This window comes from Harmonia axyridis, chromosome 1 (assembly GCF_914767665.1).
Source record: "Harmonia axyridis chromosome 1, icHarAxyr1.1, whole genome shotgun sequence".
Classification (NCBI taxonomy): Eukaryota; Metazoa; Arthropoda; class Insecta; order Coleoptera; family Coccinellidae; genus Harmonia; species Harmonia axyridis.
In genome coordinates, this window is record NC_059501.1 from 34482673 (window position 1) to 34505570 (window position 22898).

The window sequence follows — 22898 nt, forward strand, 5'->3', positions numbered from 1 at the left end:
AAATTGAAGTCTTATTAGGATTCCTATAATTTTTCATTATACCTATCCTATAAGGAACTCTAGGCATAATTCAAGAAAAAATTATATTTCTAACTCTATGAAATATAACTGCATGAGATGTTCAGCATTTAGAAACAAATAACATTATTCCAAATGATTTGTACTATAGTAAGATTGAAAAATAATTATACATATATAATTATATAAAAGTGGTAATTTTTTCATATCATCACATGTATTCATGTATATCATAAGAGAAAACTTGTTGATTGCGTTAAATTCTGCAAAACCTTAAAACTCAAGCCCTAAACTACAATTCACCAAATTATCATCTTTTTTCAACAAGTATCTATACCTAATGTTTTCCATTTATTAGCTACAACATGCTTGGAAGTGTATGGTGAAATTGGTTAAGAAAATCTTACAAATTTTGTCCCTCATGTCAAACAGATGTGCCGATATTATTATTAGTCATTAATCATAATTAAATTATGGACAACGACAACGATAAAGGGTAGTCTGGGTAATTCAAACTACCGTAAAGTTGTCAAAAATATTGAAATTTCATAAAATATCTATAATTACAAAAATATGACATTCAGCCAATCTCATTATTTGTATGATATTGTATATTAATAATTTTATACAAAAATTTATTATTATCTTCGCCTCGAAAAAACGATTTTTTTTGGAATAAGTGAGTTTATTCTGAACTGGCATAGGTTTCTTCCAAATATTGAAAAAATCAATCAAGCGATTTCCGCACAGAATCTGCACTGAACAACCTAACGACAAGGGTAGTATACACCCTTAAATTATTTTTTGTTGTTGTTGTTTTGCAATGAAGAAATTGTCGAGCAGTTCCAAAAGTTTGTTATAACAAATAATAAAACAACACTAGTGTAGGTCTTCAACGATGAAAGTGTTTTATCTGTATATCCCACTTCTTATTATTCCCTTAAAAAAATGAACCTTCAAATTATTCATAGGTACTGATATGATTTCTATCAGTTATTTTGAAAAATTTTGAGATTTTGCTGGGTTCTAGTCACACAATATAAATTTTGAGTATTTAAATTAAGAATTATAATTTTTTTTTTATAAACAACAATAAGCATAACCTACTCAACTAATTACTTATCTTTTATTGTTTGTTATTCAATGTCCTTTTGAATTATGTCAAATCTTCCCTTAAAAATTCCAATATATTCAGAAATTCATCCAAATTTTATCTTCTTTGTTCTGCCTCCAATCAAACTTATAATATACTTCAGGTTCCAGATTTTTATTATATAATTATTTATTTACTTCCTTCAATTTTCTTCAATTTCACACAACCTTCTAACTTCTGCTCTCCGGTTTTTTAACAATTCTTATTCGCGTAATTCTTATGCTTTCAAGTCCGTAACTTTCTACATCTGCCTTTTTTTTTATTTTTCTTATTGTCAAACGACGTCAGCTCAAGTGGGCATTGGATAACAAACAGTACCTATAGATAAGATTAGTTTAGATAAGTAATTAGGTAGGTAAGTTTCGTGTATTGTTGTTTATTCAAAAAAAAATATATAATTCTTAATTAGAATTCTCAAAATTTATATTGTGTGACTGGAACCCAGCCCATCTCTTAAAATTTTTCGAAATAACTGATAGAAATCATATCATCTATCCTAAGATTTCAAATTTCGATCGAATTAAAATATGAACCATAATAGGAAGGAATCATTACGATGATATCCAACTGTCTGTTGGATATAAAATGCGTAACTATTAATACTAATTCCCATTCATCTATCTGTGATGGTGAGTTAATGCAATTTGTGACGGTCTGATGGTCATATTAGAAGATTTCATTGTTGCCATTTCAGCCTGCCACTGCTGTCATACCATTGTTACGCCGTCAATCAAATACGAGCTCGACTTTTTCACTTGTCGACGATGGGAGGAATAAGTCATCCATGCGAGAGAAGTGTTGCAAATCTGCAAAAATGGAAGCATTTCAAAGAGGGACAAAGCGAATATCTACAAAGAAGTAATCAACATTTAAAAATTGATTTCAACATAAAACGATCATCATAGCAGAATGTGAGCGATTTGATAAGGATGCCAAAATATTCACTCAATCAATCTTTGTTTTAAATCAAACAGCAGAGAACAATAAATTGTCAAATAATTTCGACGAATAGAATTAATTCCAGTTCATGCAGTTACAGTCACAGAAAGTATAATTTGATTCAATATTAGCTAGGAAAAAAGTGCGAACGTCGTAGATTTTGAGTGCTTGTTCTTTCATGCCCCTCTGAAGCACTTGAAAACCATATAACTGTATAAAGAACTGATTTATTATGATGTCATAGTGGTCGGTTAGTTTATCCATATGAGGGGTTCTGATCATGAAATCCTCTATCGATTGACATGAGCTTTCGAAGGATTATTTTCAATATTCAAATTACATTTCTTTCCCAACATAGTCACTTGTATTGTTACAGAAATATTGGCCAATGTTTTTTGATATCCGGCCTAAATTTTATCTGTGACGCAATCAACATAAAATTTTTAAGAGAACTTGAAATTCTCATTTTATATACATATATATATATTTACGAAAATTCAGAATAGCTTACATCTTTTTTCATGGAAATATGATTTTTTTTGCTTGAATTTTTTATAGTTTGTATGAAGAGATCAGCATGAAATTTTGCATGAATCTCGATATTGTTATTTCAAAAAATACACGCAAAACTACATACCTACCAACTGGATCAGTTGTCACGAATATATCGGGTATAATTTTTTCGATATACATTTTGAATTTCCTATGGCTCTGGTGAAGCAGTCAGAATTATATTTGACTTGAAAGTTTTATCTCAATCGACTAACTAGTTTTACTGCTATGAGCAAAGCAAGATTTCAGGCGAATGACTAGTTAAATTTTGTCATTTAAAGAACACCTTAAAAATCGACATAATCGAATTTGAGAATCCATTCATCATCAATGAGTCGGACCTAATCGTTTGAGACTATGTCCGACTAAAAAATCGAAAATTAAATACTGTTGATAGTTTCATCAGAACCATAGAAACCATAGCAAATTCAAGCAGAATATCGAGAAAATCTAATATTTTAGTGACAGCAACTAAAGAGAAAAAAAAAATTTCAAGCACTAAACCTACAAAAATTCATTTTTGTTATCGCGTTATCAGAATCATAGAAAAAACGAGCAATAATCGTAACATTATTAGATCGGAATAACACAAAATTGTCAATTGTTTGTTGTTAGAGCTGATTTAAATAAACTTCAGCTGTTATGCTTTGGCTCTAAGTAAAAAAAAAAGCTGGTGAGCTCTATCTATGCCTGAATTGAAACTCACTACATTCCCTACAGAAATTCTCCCTATGACTTTATCTCTAAAACAACAATTTCTATAGAAACAAATCGACCTCCATTTATTTTAATGTGATTGCAAGTGGGATATAACAAGTTAGGTTTTCACGGCAGTTTGGATATTACGATCATAATTTTTACAAATTTGATTGAACTGCTTCTTTTACAATGAGATTTGATCATGTAGTCGACGGAAAAAATTCGTCTATACAGAAACTGACAAAGCATTGCTAGATTGGTTCAAACGAAAAAGGATTCAAAACGTGCCAATTTGCGGCCCGATGTTGAAGAATAAAGAAGAAGATTTTTACAGACTTTTGTAATTTGATAACGAAAACGTGTCCTCTTCTAAAAGCTGGATAGATTGCTTCACCAGAAGTTACTGTATAACTTCAGGTAAAATGCATAGAAAAGCTGCAAGTGCTTCAATTGAAAGTGGACATGATTGGTTGAATAATATCTGGCCCGACATTAGAAATAAACATTCCAATGATGACATTTTCAACTCTAAAATTTAGAACTGAAACAACCTGATCAACCGGCAGATTTTCGAAAAAGAATTTCAAATCTATGAAAGCATGGATGAGTCTTTGGATGTTTGTGAATATTTATATAATTATATGATCCCGAAATCGCCCTATCTGTAAAAACAAATTATAACACATCAAAAAACGATCACAAATCTTCAGATGAAGAAATATACTAATATTTATCTGCATCTCAAATCGTTTAATGCAATGAAAACGATATCCGCCTATTGGAACTGAGTGAGCATGAAGACATCACTCGAGAAAAATTTCATGGTCTTCAGAAAGAAAGAGATCCATCCTTTCTGAATATAAAAAACTCATACAAAAGCAAATCACAGACTATTTTGTTTAAATTCAGTGAGTTGTGTGATGGTATAACTTTCGTATTACTTACATATTATTATTATCCTCATTCCTCAGCGTTAATATTTTTGTGAATGAAAATTTACAATAAAGAATGTTTTGATCTATTTTTATATTCCCAAATTATATTTTGAGTTTTATTATTGAAATTTGATATTACAAAAAATTGTATAGTGTGAACAAAATAGATATTACGAGCCCTCTCGTAATAACAGAATGCGAATTAGTGCGAGCTCCATGGGCGCCCGCAGAAATTTTTCTCAGGGGAGGCAAAATGAAAATTATTGAAAAACGATAAGGCATCCATGATTGTCATTGAAAACCGGAAAATTGTTGTGAATCCATTACTTTCCGTTTTTCCTTGCCCTTTGGATTGAGAAGGTTATAGTGAGGGTGTTGTGCTGAAAAATGAGGCAATCAAAATCTCAGGGGGGGCCATGGCCCCCCTGGCCCTCCCCTGCGGGCGTCCATGGCGAGCTCCTTCATAATTCCCGAGCTCTGCAATATATGCATATAACGATCAATTTTTTTTTCCCGTCTCAAATTTCGAAAATAACCGAATTGTGATGAAGTGATAAAGCGATCTGCTCAGGAAACATAAGTTCACAAATGGGGAAACCCACAAGAAAGAACATATGGTGCATTTACTGTGCAAAATACATATAACTTATTTCTTCCATAAGCAATTTTGCCTTGAATTCTGCCGACGAAAAAAACAAATGCTAAAGATTCACTCCATAGCAAAAAAAGTTTCTATCTTTTTAACTAATTCGAAAATACTTTATACGGCACATTTTTACACTGTTTCTCTTTCAAGAGAAATTATTGAAACGATCTCAATATGAACTCGTATGATATCTATTAAAATCTGCAGCGTTTGAAAAAGTAACTTTCTTAATTTTTTTGGGAATGACATAATCTATGTATACGAGTAGCTTTGGAATTAAATGAATATGACAATTCGAGTAGAAATTCATTTTTATTTTCTTTCATCAATAATTTCAATCAATTAATCAATAAAATAGGCGATCAATTATTTTTATGATAAAGTTTCATAACATAATATGTATATGAATATTTCATACCCCTAATAATAGGATAATTATTCATCGAAGTGGTTTTATTTGAGTTTGTGTGCCTGAAATTATCATTAAATGTTATTTCTAATCACTTCATCCTTTTTCGATTATCCATGCAGTTCGAAAATGATAGAATAGGGTGCACGATAATAGAATAAATGAAATAATTCATATTTTATTGGAGACGCAAGAATAAACTAACTGTCGAACTTTCTTTTCTCAAAATATTCATTTCAGCTGCTACGTAGGGACCCATTAACTTCATTAACTAGTAACTATTATAGTAAGTATAAAACATCAGATGAATCAGTTGTTATCTACGTTACAAGGAAGTGAAAAATAGTGAAACATATCGACTGTTGAGTGTTGATATAGGTATATTTATGTTCATGTGTAAATTTTCGGAAATTACAATGCAATTTGGGACTAATTTTAATTAAAACCCAAACGATGAAAAATATTTATTCAAGTGATTACATTAGCTAACATGTCCGTAGTCGAAACCTAAATGATCAAATTTTTTTAATTCATTTTTTTTTAAATTTACATTCCGATAATCCACGTTCAATAATAACAGATAAAATTTCAAATATTCCTCCGTTATTTTGATATTTGAGAAAATTTCAAATAGTCCATATACAGGGTGTATCTCAATAACACCGAAAGAATGTAAGTAAGGGGTGCTCCCGTGATGAAAATTAAGGTGGGTATTTAGTATAGAATTTTTTGAAAAATTTCCCCCCGAAAAAGTTAGACCCCTTCGAAGATTAACAAAAACAATTGTTTTCTTTTTTATTTTCCATGTTTATTGAGCTGAAGGCACGAAACTTGGTAAATATTAGAGAGAGAGAGAAAGTATATTTATTGCTTAGCAAATGGCTAACGACTTGCGTCTTTCTGCCCGTGTGAATTGCATTTTGTACAATATTACGGATGGTAAAATAACTAAGATATTCTGTTTGACAAAAAACAAAATAAGAAGAAATGTATGTGTTTACACAAAAAAGGTATTTCAATGTGCTAACAGCTACAGTGTTTCTGAGAAGTCCTTTATTACATCCATTAGTGGTTTAGTTGGGTACTTTCGTCTGTGTTGTCTGCTATCATTTTCTTGTATCGTGTTGCATTGTAGGATTTGTAGGTTGTGGGGGTTGTTCACAAATTTCTTCCCTAATGTTCTGAATCTACTCAATATTGGTTCTATCTTAGTTTTTTCATACAGTAGGGTGTTGGGTGGGTTAAAGAGTGGGTTTTCTGGATGACGTATCTTGCTCAAAGTTCTCATACTACTGCGTTCTGGCACTTCGATGTTGTTCAGGGTGAGTCTTCTAGCGTTGCTATACAAAAGATGTCCATATTCAAGCATTGGTCTACATATAGTCTTAGATATTTTAGAGGCTGTTTCGGTGTTTATGCCACGATTTTTGTATGTGAGAGACCTAAAGTGCTTTGATCTAGCAATTATTTCTTTCTTTTTCTTGTAGGAATGTGTTTTTAAGTTTATTTTATTATCAAGAGTAATTTCTAGGTATTTAGCATGTTGTGTTGGTTTTATATTCTGTTGGAGCATATTTATCCTTGGTGACATGTTTGATAGATTGTGACCAAAGTATAAGTTTGGATTTCTCCGGGTTTGGCAGGATTCTCCATTTTTTCAGGTAAATATTATTTTTCAATAAAACTACGTATTTATAAATTTTTTCAATCGTGAAATATGCTTGCAAGGAGTTGAAATATTCAAACCCTAAAATATTTTTTGTTATAACTTTTTTATGGATGAAAATTTTCCTTCAAAAAAACATCGCTGAAAAATCCAATTTATTTACTAACATTTTTATCTTCACAAGTTCAATTGAAAACTTGAACATTCACGAGAAAAACATAATATATTGCAAGCTCACATAAAATAGAACTTTATTGAACAAGTACCAACCAAATTATTATACTAAGCTAAGGGCCAGGGCCGCCACCAGACATTTTGGCGCCCCGGCAAAATAAAATTTCGCCCCCCTGCTTTGTAGTCCAGTCAATTTATGCTCACAAGGGCCTCTAACGGGAAAGTTTTGAGGTTGTTTTGATTTTTTCGATTTTAGATGTTTTTTTGGGGTGCTGAATCCGAATCTGAGGTTTGCCACCAAAATTTCTCGACGGAACATTGAAAAAATGCAAAGAAAGGTAAAAAAGTGCCATTAATAATGAATTAAAGTTCCGCCACGAAATTTCGGTCGCAAACCTCAGATTCTTACCCCAAGAAATATATTGAATCGAAGAAATCAAAACTACCCCTAACTTCTCTGTGAAAAACAGATATTGAGTTAACTAATTTATCCGAGAATTTAGCTGAAGTTTCTTTGAAGGAGCCTCTGTTATTCTTCTAAGGCATCTTTTCAATTCATGAAATTGTATTTTTCAACTTAAAATCACCTCCTCAAATGTATCAGAGAACATTTTGTCGATTTAATCAAAAAACGTCCTGCATTGTTGTTTGAAAGTACGACGCTCTATAAGTCTATTACTATAGACTTATAGTACGAAAGTACGACGCTCTATAAGTCTATTACTATAGACTTATAGAGCGTCGTACTTTCAAACAACAATGCAGGACGTTTTTTGATTAAATCGACAAAATGTTCTCTGATACATTTGAGGAGGTGATTTTAAGTTGAGAAATACAATTTCATAAATTGAAAAGATGCCTTAGAAGAATAACAGAGGCTCCTTCAAAGAAACTTCAGCTAAATTCACATTTACTTTTAGTTTTTTTACTAAAAAACTAAAAGTAAATGTGAATTTTAGTACCTCTTTCTATTTACATAACTATAGTTTAAAATTGGCTCTGGGCAATTTTAATATTTTACTAAAAAGAGTGGTATTTTCACTAAGAAAACATGTTTGTGTCAAAAAGAAGGTCTTGCGCACCTACAATTTGGCGCCCCGGCAACATGTCGGCGGCCTTGCTAAGGGCCTGTTTCGCTACTTGCTATTAAAGTTCCGAATATACAGCCAGCGGATACTAAATAACAGTCTGGGATCCAAAAATATTATAACAAATACCCCCCTTAATTTTGATCACAGAATCACTTCTTACATTTTTCCGGTGTAATTCAAATACACCTGTATAGTAAAGGTTAAAAAAATGAAACCCTCATATCGATAAATGATAAAATTATTTCTTCAACTGCAGTTGTCTCGATGGAGTTTTGATGGGATATATTTTCTGTTTAATGCTCTGCATTATTGAAACTGGTTGTTAGAATACAATAGTGAACATCACATAAAGTACCTCTATTAAAACCATCGTTAGCATATTCTGTCATAAATTAGGATACTATTGTATTAATTTTAATTGAAGCACAATCATAAACCCATGGTTAATAATGACTGTGCTCTCAATTAATGAATATTTGATAAGAACAAGGAAGAATATTAGAATTATCGAGTTGTCATCCATCGATTTAAGTAGGTATAACTCTTCTTGTTGGGTGGTTGAATAGATATAAGACAGTTCTGACATTTTAATATGAAAGAAGTGATGCAGTTTCACCCTAATAATCTACTTATTTTCTGAAAAGAAGGAATATCTTGTTAGAATTTTAGAGAATGTTTTATTCATGTGAATTCAGATATAAAAATAAAATTGTAGTTTGGGAAAATATATTCAAATTTTATTATTATTTGCATAACATTTTAATAAGGCTGTTCAGTCCCTGAACGTCTGGATAATTTCTAGGCATAAGTCATTTATGAAGATATTGGCTTAATTTAATCGAACATTTTCGATTTTCTTATATTTTATTTATAGTTCTTAATAGCTTTTCTATAGTCGATACATTATAAAGAGTTTCAAGATTATCCATTCATTCTGAGAAACTTTGTATATAAAATAATCATGTCAAGCTTCGGACAAAAAAGTCCATGCGCCAATTACGCCCTTGGAGACCACATATACCAATAGACAGTTATATAGTCTTCTCATCAAGAGTGCAATCGGCGAATTGATGAAAGAACATTCAAAAGATCCTTACTTCATGTCAGTGTTATCCTCATTTTTATTTATTTGGGAACTATTTCTCTGATGGTAAAATTTAAAAACAGATCCAATTAGAGTATGAAATTTTATAGGTACTACGCAAAATATGATTTGGTATAATTTCAGAACCACATAGAAAGTGTTTCTCAAAATATTTCAAAGGCTAATTTTGATGTTCACCTGATTGAAATAAAAGAAGAGAAATCCAAAATAGTTTTTATTATCTGTTCAAATAATTTCGAAATTTAAGGAGATTAGCCTCAATACACTATTAGAACATGATATATACTGTTTGCTACCTATAACGGTAAATTTTCATCTGAAGACTTTTTACCTTAATCGGATTGAAAAATGAATAAGATCTTAGGAACCACAGGATATTTTTCGAGATCATCGGAACAGAACGAGATAATTGAAATACGATGAATATAATCGATAGTTCGAGGATTCTGAATGGCGTCCGTATTACTCTTCATTGGTTATTCATAGCCTCATTTGATCCGGCAGATAATTCATGTTCATATCAGCAGATATGTCTACCTCTTGTTGAACGTGTAGCTGAATGCATAATTCCCCCGAAGATTTCGGTAGCAGCGGATACTCTCAAGCTGTGGAATATATTAGGTACTTCTGTTGAAGACGTTTCTCTTTGGACTCATGCATAACAATGAGCGCGTTTGTTATTGCTTAATGCCGTTGATCAAGCAGACAGTACAGGTTTCGGAAGAACCAATTTTATTGTAGGAAATTAAAAGAGAGATACGGCTCTGACTTTTCATCAACATAAGAAGAAATTTGTGATTAATTAATAAATAATAATAATTAATTAATACAAAAAAAAAAAATTATGTGGCTCCCTTGTACTATCAACTTTTAACTTTGGTGACGTGATTTATGGGGAATGCAATAGCCAGGGCGAGAATTCAGCGTGTCCAGAATTCATGTCTCAGATTTATATTCGGCATAAGAAAATTCGACAGAATCTCTCACAAACTTAAAGAAATAGGTTGGTTGAACATGAATTTCCGCCGAAAATTACACTCAGCCTGCTTCTATCACAACATTGTGTTGAATAAAAGTGCGAACTATCTTCATAGAAAAATATTATATAGAAGTCATGTCCATAATATAAATATAAGAAATAGAGGTCTTATAACACCACCTATTCATAGAACGACCTTTTTCGAAAGGAGTTTCACCTACAACATCGCAAAAGTTTATAATCCTATTCCATACACCTTCAAGACATTGAACATAAAAGCATTTAAAAATAAAATGTTTGAATTATACTTGAAAGAACAGAACGAGCACTAGTTCTTCTATTTTCTTGCACATTATCTAACTGACTCCATTAGTGAACGCAGAACGCCTATGAAAAAAGTGTGAAAAAGCAAATCAAAAGTATTTTTTGTTTTCTTATTTATTATTTTTTTCTGTAAGGGTTGAATAGAGCAAAATATGCATAAGCATAACTGGACTCCGCCTTTTTTCAGAATAAATCAAATTAGCTAATGACTAAAATAAGATAAGATAAGAATTATTGTAACTTTTTTGTGAAAATAAAGACATTACTATATTATATTATTATATTAATCAAAATGGATGAATCAATTAAATACTTATGAAAGAAAAATTCAATACTTATTTATCCATGTCGTGGTCCGGATTTTACAGCCCTGATTCAATGACTTATGTCAAACAGAACCGTCATCCGAAGCGTCATAGGTTCAGTTGAAAGTTGGCCATTTGACAATATGGATTGTTCATTCACTGTGTAAAAATTGTGACAATTTTGTACAAAAACAATGATTCTGTAGTATGTTTCGTGCATTACAAGCAGAAATTCGAAAATACGATTTTTTTGTTCAACATAGTTGCCTTCGAGGGCGATACAGCGATTATAGCGATCTTTCAACTTTTCGATACCATTTTTGTAGTACGACTTGTCTTTCGCTTCAAAATAGGCCTCAATGACTTTTTCATTGGCGCTAAATTTCTTTGCAGCGAACATTCTTTTGAGGTCTGAGAACAGAAAAAAGTCGCTGGGGGCAGATCTGGCGAATACGTTGGATGCAGAAGCAATTCGAAGCCCAATTCATGCAATTTTGCCATTGTTTTCATTGATTAGTGACATGGTGCATTGTCTTGATGAAACTTCACCTTTTTTTTCTTCAAATGGGAGCCGTTTTTTAACGATTTCATCCTTTAAACAATCCAATAACGCTATATAATAATCACTGTTGGAGGTAATCAATGAATATTATACCTTGCGCATCCTAGAATACTGATGTCATAACCTTGCCAGCTGACTGTTGTTTTCCCTCGCTTTGGATTCGGTTCATTGTGTGCAGTCTACTCAGCTGACCGTCGATTGGAGTGAAATGATGGAGCCATGTTCCATCCATTGTCACATATCGACGCAAAATTTCAGGTTTATTGCACTTAAACAGCTTCAAACACTGCTCAGAATCATTAACACGTTGTTGCTTTTGATCGATTGTGAGCTCGCGCGGCACCCATTTTGCACAAAACTTTCTCATGTACAAACATTCGTGAATAATATGTTGTACACGTTCAGATGATATCTTCACAATGTCTGCTATCTGGATCAAATTCACTTTACGACCATTCAAAATTATTTTGTGAACTTTTTTGATTTTTTCTTTGGTGACAGCACCTTTTGGGCTTTTACTGCGTTCGCCGTCTGAAGCTTTCTGAGGAAAGACAGAAATTAATTTTTTACAGTCAATCCTTACTCACCTACTCCTATTCTACCTCTAGTAAGAGTATTCACAGTTACTCTCGGGCAGCCTGTTTACTCAGTAATCCCGCACAATAAAATTATTGCTATTTAATGAAAAATACCATTTTTAAAGAACAATGAATTTACTTATATTTTATTGTTTAAAAACTATATTGATTCAATAACATTATTTATGATGTCTAATAATTGTTTTGGCCTTGTAAATGCAATGAAATCTTGGAAGCATTATCTTCAGAGTATCAATGTGGTCATCGGGAGGCTGAAAACAAAAATCATTATGAAATTCCTTAAAAAAAAATATAAAACTTCATCCAGAAGATATAAAGCATCAAGTTACATTACGACGTTTAGGTGTTAACAGAAAGAGAGAAAATTAACAATATCAAGTTTTTCATTGAATTTTACATACATTTTAATATTCAAAGAAAACGTTCAATATTTTATGCAACAATAATAATAACAACAATAACATTCTAGAGAATCTAATGATTATTATTATATTAAATATCAAATTATCCGAGGATAAGTAAATATTTCCTTGTGGGGTAATGAGAAAACCTACTAAGAAGGTAGCTTTCTCTCCTACACTGATAAGCATATTCAAGTTGTGATTTGATGATATGCGTCCTAAACTCTCTCAGACATTTCCTTTTTTTAAATTTCAGTTCGTAAAGAATTAGTTACCCTATATCAACCAAGGGCGTAGATCTTTTTTTTCTTGGAGGGGGGTAATCGAAAAAATGTTTTTTGACGACATTGTTTGCTCATATCTAAAATGTGAGAAAAAGAGGTTTGATGACGAACTTTGAACCAAATTACTCGAAATATGTTTTTTCGTTACCGATTCGATTGTTCTTATCTAATAGAAGGTGTTACTGAATTGGAGTTACGAAGGAAAATGAGAGATTCCTTGGATAATTTTAAAAATAAAATGGCCCATAAACATCAGCCCACAAACGCTTTGTTTTCGAGATACAGGGTGTTTCTTGTAGTCCTACTTTTTCGTGATATGCTTAACCAGTTTATCGAATCTTTATTAATCTTCGCTACAGAGTTGGTAAATAAGTACCAAAACTTATAATTAATTTATTTATCACAGCTACCTAACTGGATCTTTGTAATAATTTGGATTTTCCTGAGAATTACTATAGAGATCTGCTTGAATTTTTTTCTGCAATTCGATTGCAGATACGCACAACTACAACAAACCAAAAAGTTTAGTACTGAACCAGTGTTTCTTCTTAAATTAAATTTTTCTAAACTACCAGTGGTTCACAAAAAAATAATTCTGAAGGAGAGAATCGGGCACCATTCCAGAAAAAAATCTGTCTGTATATTTGCATTCAAAATTAGGATATCACATGATGATAACTTTAAATTGGAATATCTATGCCAATTCAAGTTAAATATCTTGTGAAGGGAAGGTGCTATGAGAAAAAAACTTTAACACCTGTATCTCATAAACAAAGCGTTTGCAGACTCATGTTAGGACTTCTTTTCTTGAAATGATCCGAGAAATCTGTCATTTTCATTTGTAGGGAAACACCCTGTAGACATAGTCAATTCAAAGCTGATGTCTTCACAAATAAATTGCAATTTGAATGAAACACAATAAATTGTACCTACAACACATCCCAGACAATTTTTCGATGCGAATTACTCAGTTCAGTTCTTTTATACCTACAGAGATATTTTGAGACGAGAATGATACAAAAAACGAGTTAGTTTACACCGATGACGAATGCAAAAAGCATAGATGGCAAATAAGGGGCGATGCCGAGAATGCGAATTGATAAAGGAAAATAATAAACTTCGGACAAAGACGAGTTCGTAGTGCAATAAAAGTACTCATCTTGAAAGAGATAATTAACTCATAAACCGTAAAGGGGTCCACTTTTTTACTGACGTGTCGATTTAAAAGGAAAGTAAAATGTATAAAATTTATGTAGAAATTTTCGTTCTTCGTCTTTGCGTGATTTCTGAAATTTTATATTTTGAAAATCTTGGGGGGTAATTAACCCCAGTACCTCCCCTATTTCTACGCCCTTGATATCAACAACATATGAAATATCCGACTCCAGTTCTTTCATGTCCAAACATCTGATTTATCGACAGAATGAGGATTAAGAGGAAAAGAGTGCGGTTAGCTCGGTCACATTAGAGGGGACAGTTTTTCCCACAAATTGGATGGTCGTAAAAAGCTGTGCTGAAGCAAAATTGACGGACGCAATGTCGCAATTTAGAACAGGCACGCCCCCTACATGGTGTGCAGCTGAATTCACCGGAAAACAAAATCCGCAAAGCGTTTGGGAAGATCTGCTGGACTAAGCAATCGGGGAACTATCAATACTTGCCGTTTTTATGGTAGCGCACTTTATTCGAACGGAATATTTTAGAAATCATTGTGGATCTCTGAATTCTGAATGCAGTTGGTTTCACCCAGAAATATGTTTTCAGAAGAGAAGTACCTACTCAACAAAATCAGCCATATTTTTCCAATGGATTTATCGTGAGTAATATCATAAGATCATCTAATTTTTCGAAAAAAATTCAAAAAACACGTTGCTAAGTAATATTTTAACAAAGTGCAGGTGCAAAAATCCTTGTTGCCACTTACACTCACGATTTTTGTTAAAATATTATTCAGCAACATGTTTTTTCGTTTTTTTTTTTCGGATAAAGTAGATGACCTTATGATAATACTTATCCATTGGAAAAATATGACTGATTTTATTCACTCGTGATGTTCATCTCCTTACCAGGCCCGAAATAAGAATTTTTTGACACACAAAACTTCTCATCTTGTAAGTTTCAAATTTAATGCCTTTTTCAGATATGTGGTCAAATTTGATATGGCTACAACAATAACTGAAATATAATTGAGTTTATGGAAAAACTTGAAATATTGAAATCAAGAAATGTTAAATTGAAGAATAATCATCATCATATTTGATGGAGCCGATCTCTTATCGAAATGAAACTTTTTGAAAGAATCTCTATCATAACATATGCTTCCGTTTGGTACGTTCTAATGAACTGAAAGTACTATGAAGAAAAAATTATCTGTCATCTGTCAATGGATGTGACACCATGCTTCATCGTCATTCGCTCCTAAACAACCACGAAAAAGATCTAATTTCGCTGATGCATAACACACACCGCATAATCAAAAAAGCTAAAATTCCTTTTTTTAAATTCAACTAGCTGTCCGCCCTGGCTCCGCACATTATCTATCAGGCAACCCAAAATACATCCTTCGGAATACTGTATGACTATTCGCTCGCTTGGACGAAAAATATGAGCCTTTTTTCTTTTTCGTACCATATATTCCCAGAGGGGAGGGGGGGCAATAAGGAGGTTTTTTCCCCACCAGAAAGAATATCCATTATCATTCACAACCATATATCACAATTTTATTAGAAGAAAGCAAACTTTTCTGGAAAACTTCTTCGAAAGAAGGAGAATTGATGCAGGCGAATCTTCAAGTTTTTTGCGTTTGAATACAACAACCGACACTTCGACAGGTAAAAATCAATCTCAAGAAGTTTTTGCAAATTCAGAGGATATCGGAAACGAATTACCAATTTTTTTTTTCTTTATCCCCCCAAGGCTTATGTCTGGGACCCATCCCGAATACCCATATTTCACCATTATTCTAACTAACACTTATCAAACCATTACTCTCAAAGTCAGCATAACACCGTATGCTAATTTTAAATTTGTCTCTAATGAAAAAATAATTAACGAGGTGGAAGCCTATATTTTGAAAACAAATACGAAAGTTAGATGAGCGTTGGAGTAGATAATATGTATCACTATGCGGATGTTCAAGATGATCTGAAATGCAATTTACGAGTGGAAATTTTGAAATCCGGGAACTGAACTTTTTTCAAAAATTAATCACATATCACAATTCTGCTTATTTTTTTAAGGTTCTGGTTACTCTACAAGTACGAAGCTTGGAATGGTTGTTTTTATATACATGCGAAATATCAACCCGATCAACCTGTTTCCAAAAAAATATTGGTTATTTATTATTCAAAATTCTTCTTGAATTTTCTACGGTTATTCTGCGCATGAAATTTCGCACGAAGTTTCAAATTGTCATTCTACATCCAAATTCGAATTTTCACCTTGATCGCACCTGCAGTTTCAAAATTATAAAGAATTCAACGACCATAATTACGGAACCCTTGTTCGAATTTTGTCCATTAACGAATATAACCGCAGTATTTGAGTTTCAAACCTACCCCGAAATTTTTTCGCTCTAGGCAGTTATTGTGTTTACTGGCGGATAGAAGAAATTAAAGAATATAGAAAATGTGACAAAATAATAGAACGATTTTCACATATGAATTCTTATTTGAAGGGGATATTCTGTAAAAAAAAATGATTGTGAAAATAAAGTCATTATTATTATTATCTATTTGATGGCGAGCGCACAATTGATTTCAGCGCATCCGCCATAATCCCAATAGTTATGATTCCAGGAAAGAACCTTCTGAGCTAAGAACTTTCAAACGCTCATTGATTCATATACTATTGGATACTACAAAATTCAAAGATATATGTGAGATAAAATTTTCATAACTTATTTTATCTATCTTACTTTTCACACTATCTGTCCATATTGTGGAACTGCATACATCAGCTAGGTAATTGATTCTAATAAATAATAAAACTAATATGTCTACACTATCTACTATTAAATACTTACAATGAATAAATTGTACCTAAACTACTTTCATTATCATACTTATCTTTCAGGGAGTACAATTTGAAATTGTAGCAACACTTTCTACAGTGTTTGATGTTAGTTTTATCACTATTATATTACTTTGAATATATAAATAATAACAATACAATCATTGATTAGAATGAATAAGTAAAAATCAAATTAAAGTAAAATTACAGTTTGAATGTTAAAAGCACTATAACATCACATACAAATTAAAATATTATTTTGCTATAACTACTTATAAAAATACAAATGGTCGAAAATCCATTATCAGTTTTAAACATTACAAATATTCACTCAGAATAGAAGTTGAATGCAGAATTGTAATGTTATCATGACAGTCAATTTTGGTGTATATTACTTTGGCTTAATATTTGGTTTTCTGTAATGATGATAGTTTGGAATTATCTTCATAAGAGTTTCCATTTGTGAGTACTGAGGCTGGAAAATGACAATGAATTAAAAATTCTCTCAATACAATCTGCTCTTTTAGTATAACCCATAAAATACGATAATGATTCATTCATATAAAAATTAGTTCATCAAATGAAATTTCTGAAGTAATTTCATATAAATGGCGAAAACTAAGACAATAATATGCTCAAAATTATTGAACTTAATCGCATTCAACAAAATATTTGTGATTTTTCCAAGGAAGAAATCAACAATATTTCCAAAAAATTTTAACCCCTGCTTTATTAGACTTGTTATGGACTAATTGGTACAAAATTTGAGAACTTATAAACCATCAAATATTCCATATATGCTAGATATTCAATTACTTTGATATCGAGTATTAACAGAAACCTTTATCGAGTTATACTAATCGTTTCATCAGTTGTTATTGAACATCTCGTATCCTATTTTTTCTTACATTATATTGGTTCGAATTCTACTAATTTTATGCAAATATAACATGTTAAAAAAAATAATGTATATGTATAATTATATAATAAAGCAAACTCACCAAAGGTTTACTCAAACCTTCCCTCATATGACATCGTTCACCATATACTATAATATTTTCTTTTAATTCTTGTTCCTCTTTCAGTTGACAGCCAGCTCCTATTATGCAACCATCAGTAACTGTAACTTTATTACTGACAAAACATTTTGATTCAAACACATTGTTAGAACCTATTTTGCAGGCTTCGACATGACACCCAACTTCAAAAACATTATGTGGTCCAATAATAAGAGGTTCAATGTTATCTTTATTTTGAACCTTGTCAAACGGTAACCTAAAAATTGGAAAGGTTAGTTTTCAAGATCATGGGAACAATTTTGAATGATTGCCTACCTATAAATTATTTTGGATTGTTCTTCAATTAGACAGCTTTCTCCTATAATGATAGGTCCAGCTTCAGCAATAATTGTTGCCATTGGATGAATAATACAATCTTTACTTATTGTTATATCACCCCTCAATCTAGCCTCTTCACACACCAAAGCACCCGGGCATATTTTGATACTGAAAATATCATATAGAATGAATATACTGTTAAATTCTATAGCAAAGAAATTCCATCTCAACTATAAGAATACATTCCTTACATTCATGAATGAATCTTCTACCACTTGATTTATTCACAATCGAAGGATATATCTTATGTTAGTATGAATCCTTTTAATAATGAACTACTTGTACATCACAATTTAATTGTTTTCAATTCTTACCTAGATGTTTTGGGCATATCTCTGGTTTCAGCCATTCTTGTAACAAATTTTCATACAATTTTATATATTAAATAACGTTAAATGAAGTAAATAAATAAACGTCTGTCAAGGATTGAAGATTGAGGTTAGCAGTCAAACGTCAAACAGTCTCAATAATAGTCTATGATTTTGACCACAGAAAACGCAGAACACAGAATAAATAATATACAAAGAACCCATTGAACTAATAATACATTTTATTAATTCTATGAAAGAACCTTGTTATGACAAAGATATCAATAAATAAGCGACCCCTGGATGCTAAATTACCAAACATCCTATGGAGTAACGTGTTTTGATTTTTACATGCCATTTAGCCACTTAACACATGTATAGGCATCTGAGATTAAGAATGCAGCGACAAGGTGAGCAAACGTAGAACTATAAATGTTGCCATTGGAGTGTTTGGTTGTATTAGTTGTGTGTGTATTTGCGTTATTAAAATTCGATTTTACAATAAATATAACAACTTTTCAGACTTCTATAGTGAACAAGTGTGTTACTGTGTATATTTTATTTTAATTTCAGGTGAAGGCGGTAAATATCATCATTTGTTTCAGTTCAGTCTAGTGATATTGAAAGTTATGCAAGGATGGAAGACTTCGAAAAATGACGAATAACAATCGTGTGCATATAATATGTGAACGGTTCAATCAACATTATTATACTACAGGATTCTAATAGTACCTTTTTTAGGTCCAAATGGCAAGACTGAGTAGAATACTTGGGGTATCTTAAAGGTACAAACACTTCTAGAAGTCTTTATGAAGGTGAAGAAGTTTTAAATGCTGGTCACATAATAAAAATGTTACATGTTATTTGCATAACTAATAAACTTTAGTTGAAAGGTTTTTTTACTTATCAGAATTGATCATTTCACATTACCCTTCAATTATACAGTCCCAACAAAATATTACAAATGCTAATGTATTGAATATTTTTAGGAATACTACAGAAAGTCGCATATCCATTTTTTTTTATTTATTAAGAGATAACTCAATTTACATAAAATGTTTCTAAAAATAAATTTAAATAAGTAGGTTACTTAAAACTACTCATATCGATACCTATTTATCGAATTAAATTATTGCTTGACTAATGAATCATCAAAAAATAATGAGAATTCAATTGAAAATATTTCACTTATGAAATGTATTTATTTTGAAAATATATTTGGCATATTATACGACTATTTTAAAATAATTAAAATGTGATAGAGAAGTATCATCAGTGTGCCCTGAAAAAAAATATATAGAATTTCAGAATACATGTCCAAATATTTCTGAGGAATTTTTCCAATATAGAGTAAAGGTACCTTAGATTTGAAGACGATGTATCTTTGGCACAATTCTTGTGAAATGCCAAATAAAACAGATAATGTCACATATGAAAGATCACATTTCAATTTTGTTAAAACTAAAACAATACACTGCTTGATCGTTAAACGATCTAATCTTTGATCACTGTAAATAGATTGTACTGCTTCTACTATTGTATCTTATAGTTTCATATTATTGAGACCAGTAAAAAAAACTGTTCAGAGCACTATCTGTTGTTATCAGATCACACAAAGAAGATACTTCAGGAGTATTCACTTGCACTTCGAAATCCTTGAAAGTTTTAAGCCCATTATAATCAGGCTGACCCTGAAGAAGCTGTAATAGACCTTGTGCAGCTTCGATTTCATCTTGGGAAGTAGATTGTAGAGCAGGTTCGATTTCTTCACTAGAGCATTCTTCAGCAATAAGTTTTTCTTTGTTGATATTTCTTTGATTCAATCTTTCAGATCTACTACTAGAACATTCAGGTTCTTCCTTTGTGGTAGTGGATCCAACAGAAAGATTTCTGGAAGGCACAGCAGTCTTTTTCAAACATTCTTTCTGTGTAGAACTGGAATCTGTAAACGATTATTATTATTATTATCCCCATAAATATAATCTAAAATTCCACGTGCTGTCAGTGCTTACCTCGATAAAATAATCATCATCGATAAAATGCAGGGAACATACTTTCATATTTCTTGTCACTGGTTTATCGATTTTTAGTTTCAGTTGCCAAGCTTTTTGTCGATCCATCAGCACTTTACTCCCCAATTTCCCTTCCATCCAAACACGATATATATTACCAGTTTGAGGGAAAGCATGGAACTTGATATTTGACCTTTTTTTTCCCAGGAAGAACACTGAGGAACTGAACAATAGCGATTTGAACGACTCAGAACTATTGAAATGATTTAAAAAATATATAAATATTTGTAGAATATCACACAAAAACAAAGCAAAATACTAGAACCTCAGAGGAATGAAAAGGACTGACTACCTCTCAGGTAAGAGCAGCGTTGCCAGGCCGACAAGCCGAAATTATCGTACCGCGTGTTCAAAATTATCGTACATTATCGTACATATTATCGTATCCCACTGATTTTTATCGTACACATTCGAAATAAGGGAAATTTTTGCGAGAATATGATAATTTGTGGACAAGGATGAAAAAACAAACAATATATCGAATAAGTAATATATTTTTTATTTAAAAAAAACGGTAAATAAATAATTAATTAATTATTAGGCAAGATCAGACAACCTGTATTATCCTATTCACAGACTGTCGGTGACGGAAAAACATCCATCTTATAATTCTAATATGTACATAAGATTGTACAATGAACTTGCAAAAAATTAAAAAATTATATCTAATTTAAATGTTTTAAAAAAGAGACTCAAAATTTGTCTTATAGATATTGAGCCATATTAGCTGAGCGAATACCAAAACTTTTATAGTTGTAATTTTGTGATGTCAATTTCACACGATCTTTGTAACAATTAAATAAAGTTGTTATTTAATAATTATCAAATTTATTATTGAAAATAAATATGAAATAAAAAACGTTTCAATTATTTATCTATAAATATATTTTTTCACAATTAAATATCAAATATAATATTTATTTCAGGATCATTTTGCTGGTCGGAAACGTTAGCTGATGTTGTCATGGACTTAAGCATAATTTCAGAAGGTTGAAAATTTACGCATCCATTCGCGAGATGCATGCTTTGCGAAGAATGCATTATTCCATTGATTGTTTTGGTCAACAAACGGTTTCTCGAATCAGTTTTTATTAAATTGATTTTAGAGAATTGTCTCTCGCAGGTTGCATTCGAATGTGGTAGCGACAGAACAGATATTGCGAAACTGCTTAAGTCAGCGAACATCGGTTTTTCTTCGGAATCCCGTAGCTGACCAATTTTAAAATAAAAATCATCCAAGTTCTCAACCTCCTTTATTTCATTTGGCAAGTCTATAAAATTCTGTTGAAGCCTTCTCCATTGATTGTCAATGTTCTGTTGGTATTCCTGGGAACCACAAATTCTGTTTTTAATGAGGACCCTTCGTCCCTCCGGAGTTCGGATATTCCATGATTCTTTGTATTTATTTTCAGCTGACAGGCACCAAAGAAGTTTTATGATTTTATTATGTTTGAGTAGGTTCGTTCTCCTAGATTCACGTTGAACGTAGAACCCCAATGAACAATGAATTGATTCATCGGAACATTTTTGAGTCTAGACATTCCCAACCGTCTCGGTTAGATTTTTTAAAACTACTAAAATCTATCAAATGATTTCTTCCTACTAAAAACTTCCTGAAAATGCAATAATCTACTGAAAAATTGGATATCTACTAAATCTGGTCATACTGAGTTTCATTATATTTTGAGTATCTATGGACACTTTAGCTCAAATGATAGGTACACTGAAATTATCGTACAAAACGCTATTATCGTACATGCGGTATCGTACATAGTATTGAGCAGCAAATTATCGTACAAAACGATAATTATCGTACGAACGGCAACGCTGGGTAAGAGTCATAGCAAACCATGGCAACATTTATAGTTACTCTGATTGTCACCAGGTAGCGTAGCGCTTATCTTGATTCGCCTATAGTTTCATTCAGTACAATTCCACTGACGAAATTATGATGTTTTAGGTTAAAAGGTATAAAATTAATTTTTAAATCACCATCCGATCGAAATGGAATTAAGAATTTAGTTGAAAATAGAAAAAGAAATTTTCGTGTAACAAACGTTTCTTAGGAAGTTGAAAAAAATGTTATATAGAGTGTAGATTCTAAGATATTGAAATTTTATAATATTTTTTCAAAATATCAAAATTCAAATAAAGGTTTGTAAATTTAATAATAACCCACTTTACCGGTGAATTTTATATTTTCACAGAATTTCATTAAATTCTGATATATAGCCATCAGATTTTACTAAAATTCGGTGAATATGTAAAT

General features: G+C 31.6%; 1 protein-coding gene across 1 annotated transcript; it reads right to left on the reverse strand.

Annotated features, from left to right (window-relative positions):
* Window positions 1-16541: 16541 nt before the first annotated feature.
* LOC123671500 (dynactin subunit 6-like) lies at window positions 16542-18725 on the reverse strand. The gene is made up of 4 exons (XM_045605376.1): window positions 18564-18725; window positions 18187-18357; window positions 17854-18127; window positions 16542-17327 (listed from the first exon to the last, which is right to left on the reverse strand). The coding sequence occupies exons 1-4, from the start codon at window positions 18596-18598 to the stop codon at window positions 17244-17246; spliced, it is 564 nt and encodes a 187-aa protein (XP_045461332.1). The 5' UTR covers window positions 18599-18725; the 3' UTR covers window positions 16542-17243.
* Window positions 18726-22898: the final 4173 nt, after the last annotated feature.

Bases quoted from the DNA above. Each gene is read 5' to 3' on its own strand.
- LOC123671500 (XM_045605376.1), bottom strand. From the start codon at position 18,598: ATGGCTGAAACCAGAGATATGCCCAAAACATCTAG. The intron at 18,358-18,563 runs GTAAGAATTGAA...TGATATTTTCAG, and splicing joins GATATGCCCAAAACATCTAG to TATCAAAATATGCCCGGGTG. The intron at 18,128-18,186 runs GTAGGCAATCAT...TCCAATTTTTAG, and splicing joins CAATCCAAAATAATTTATAG to GTTACCGTTTGACAAGGTTC.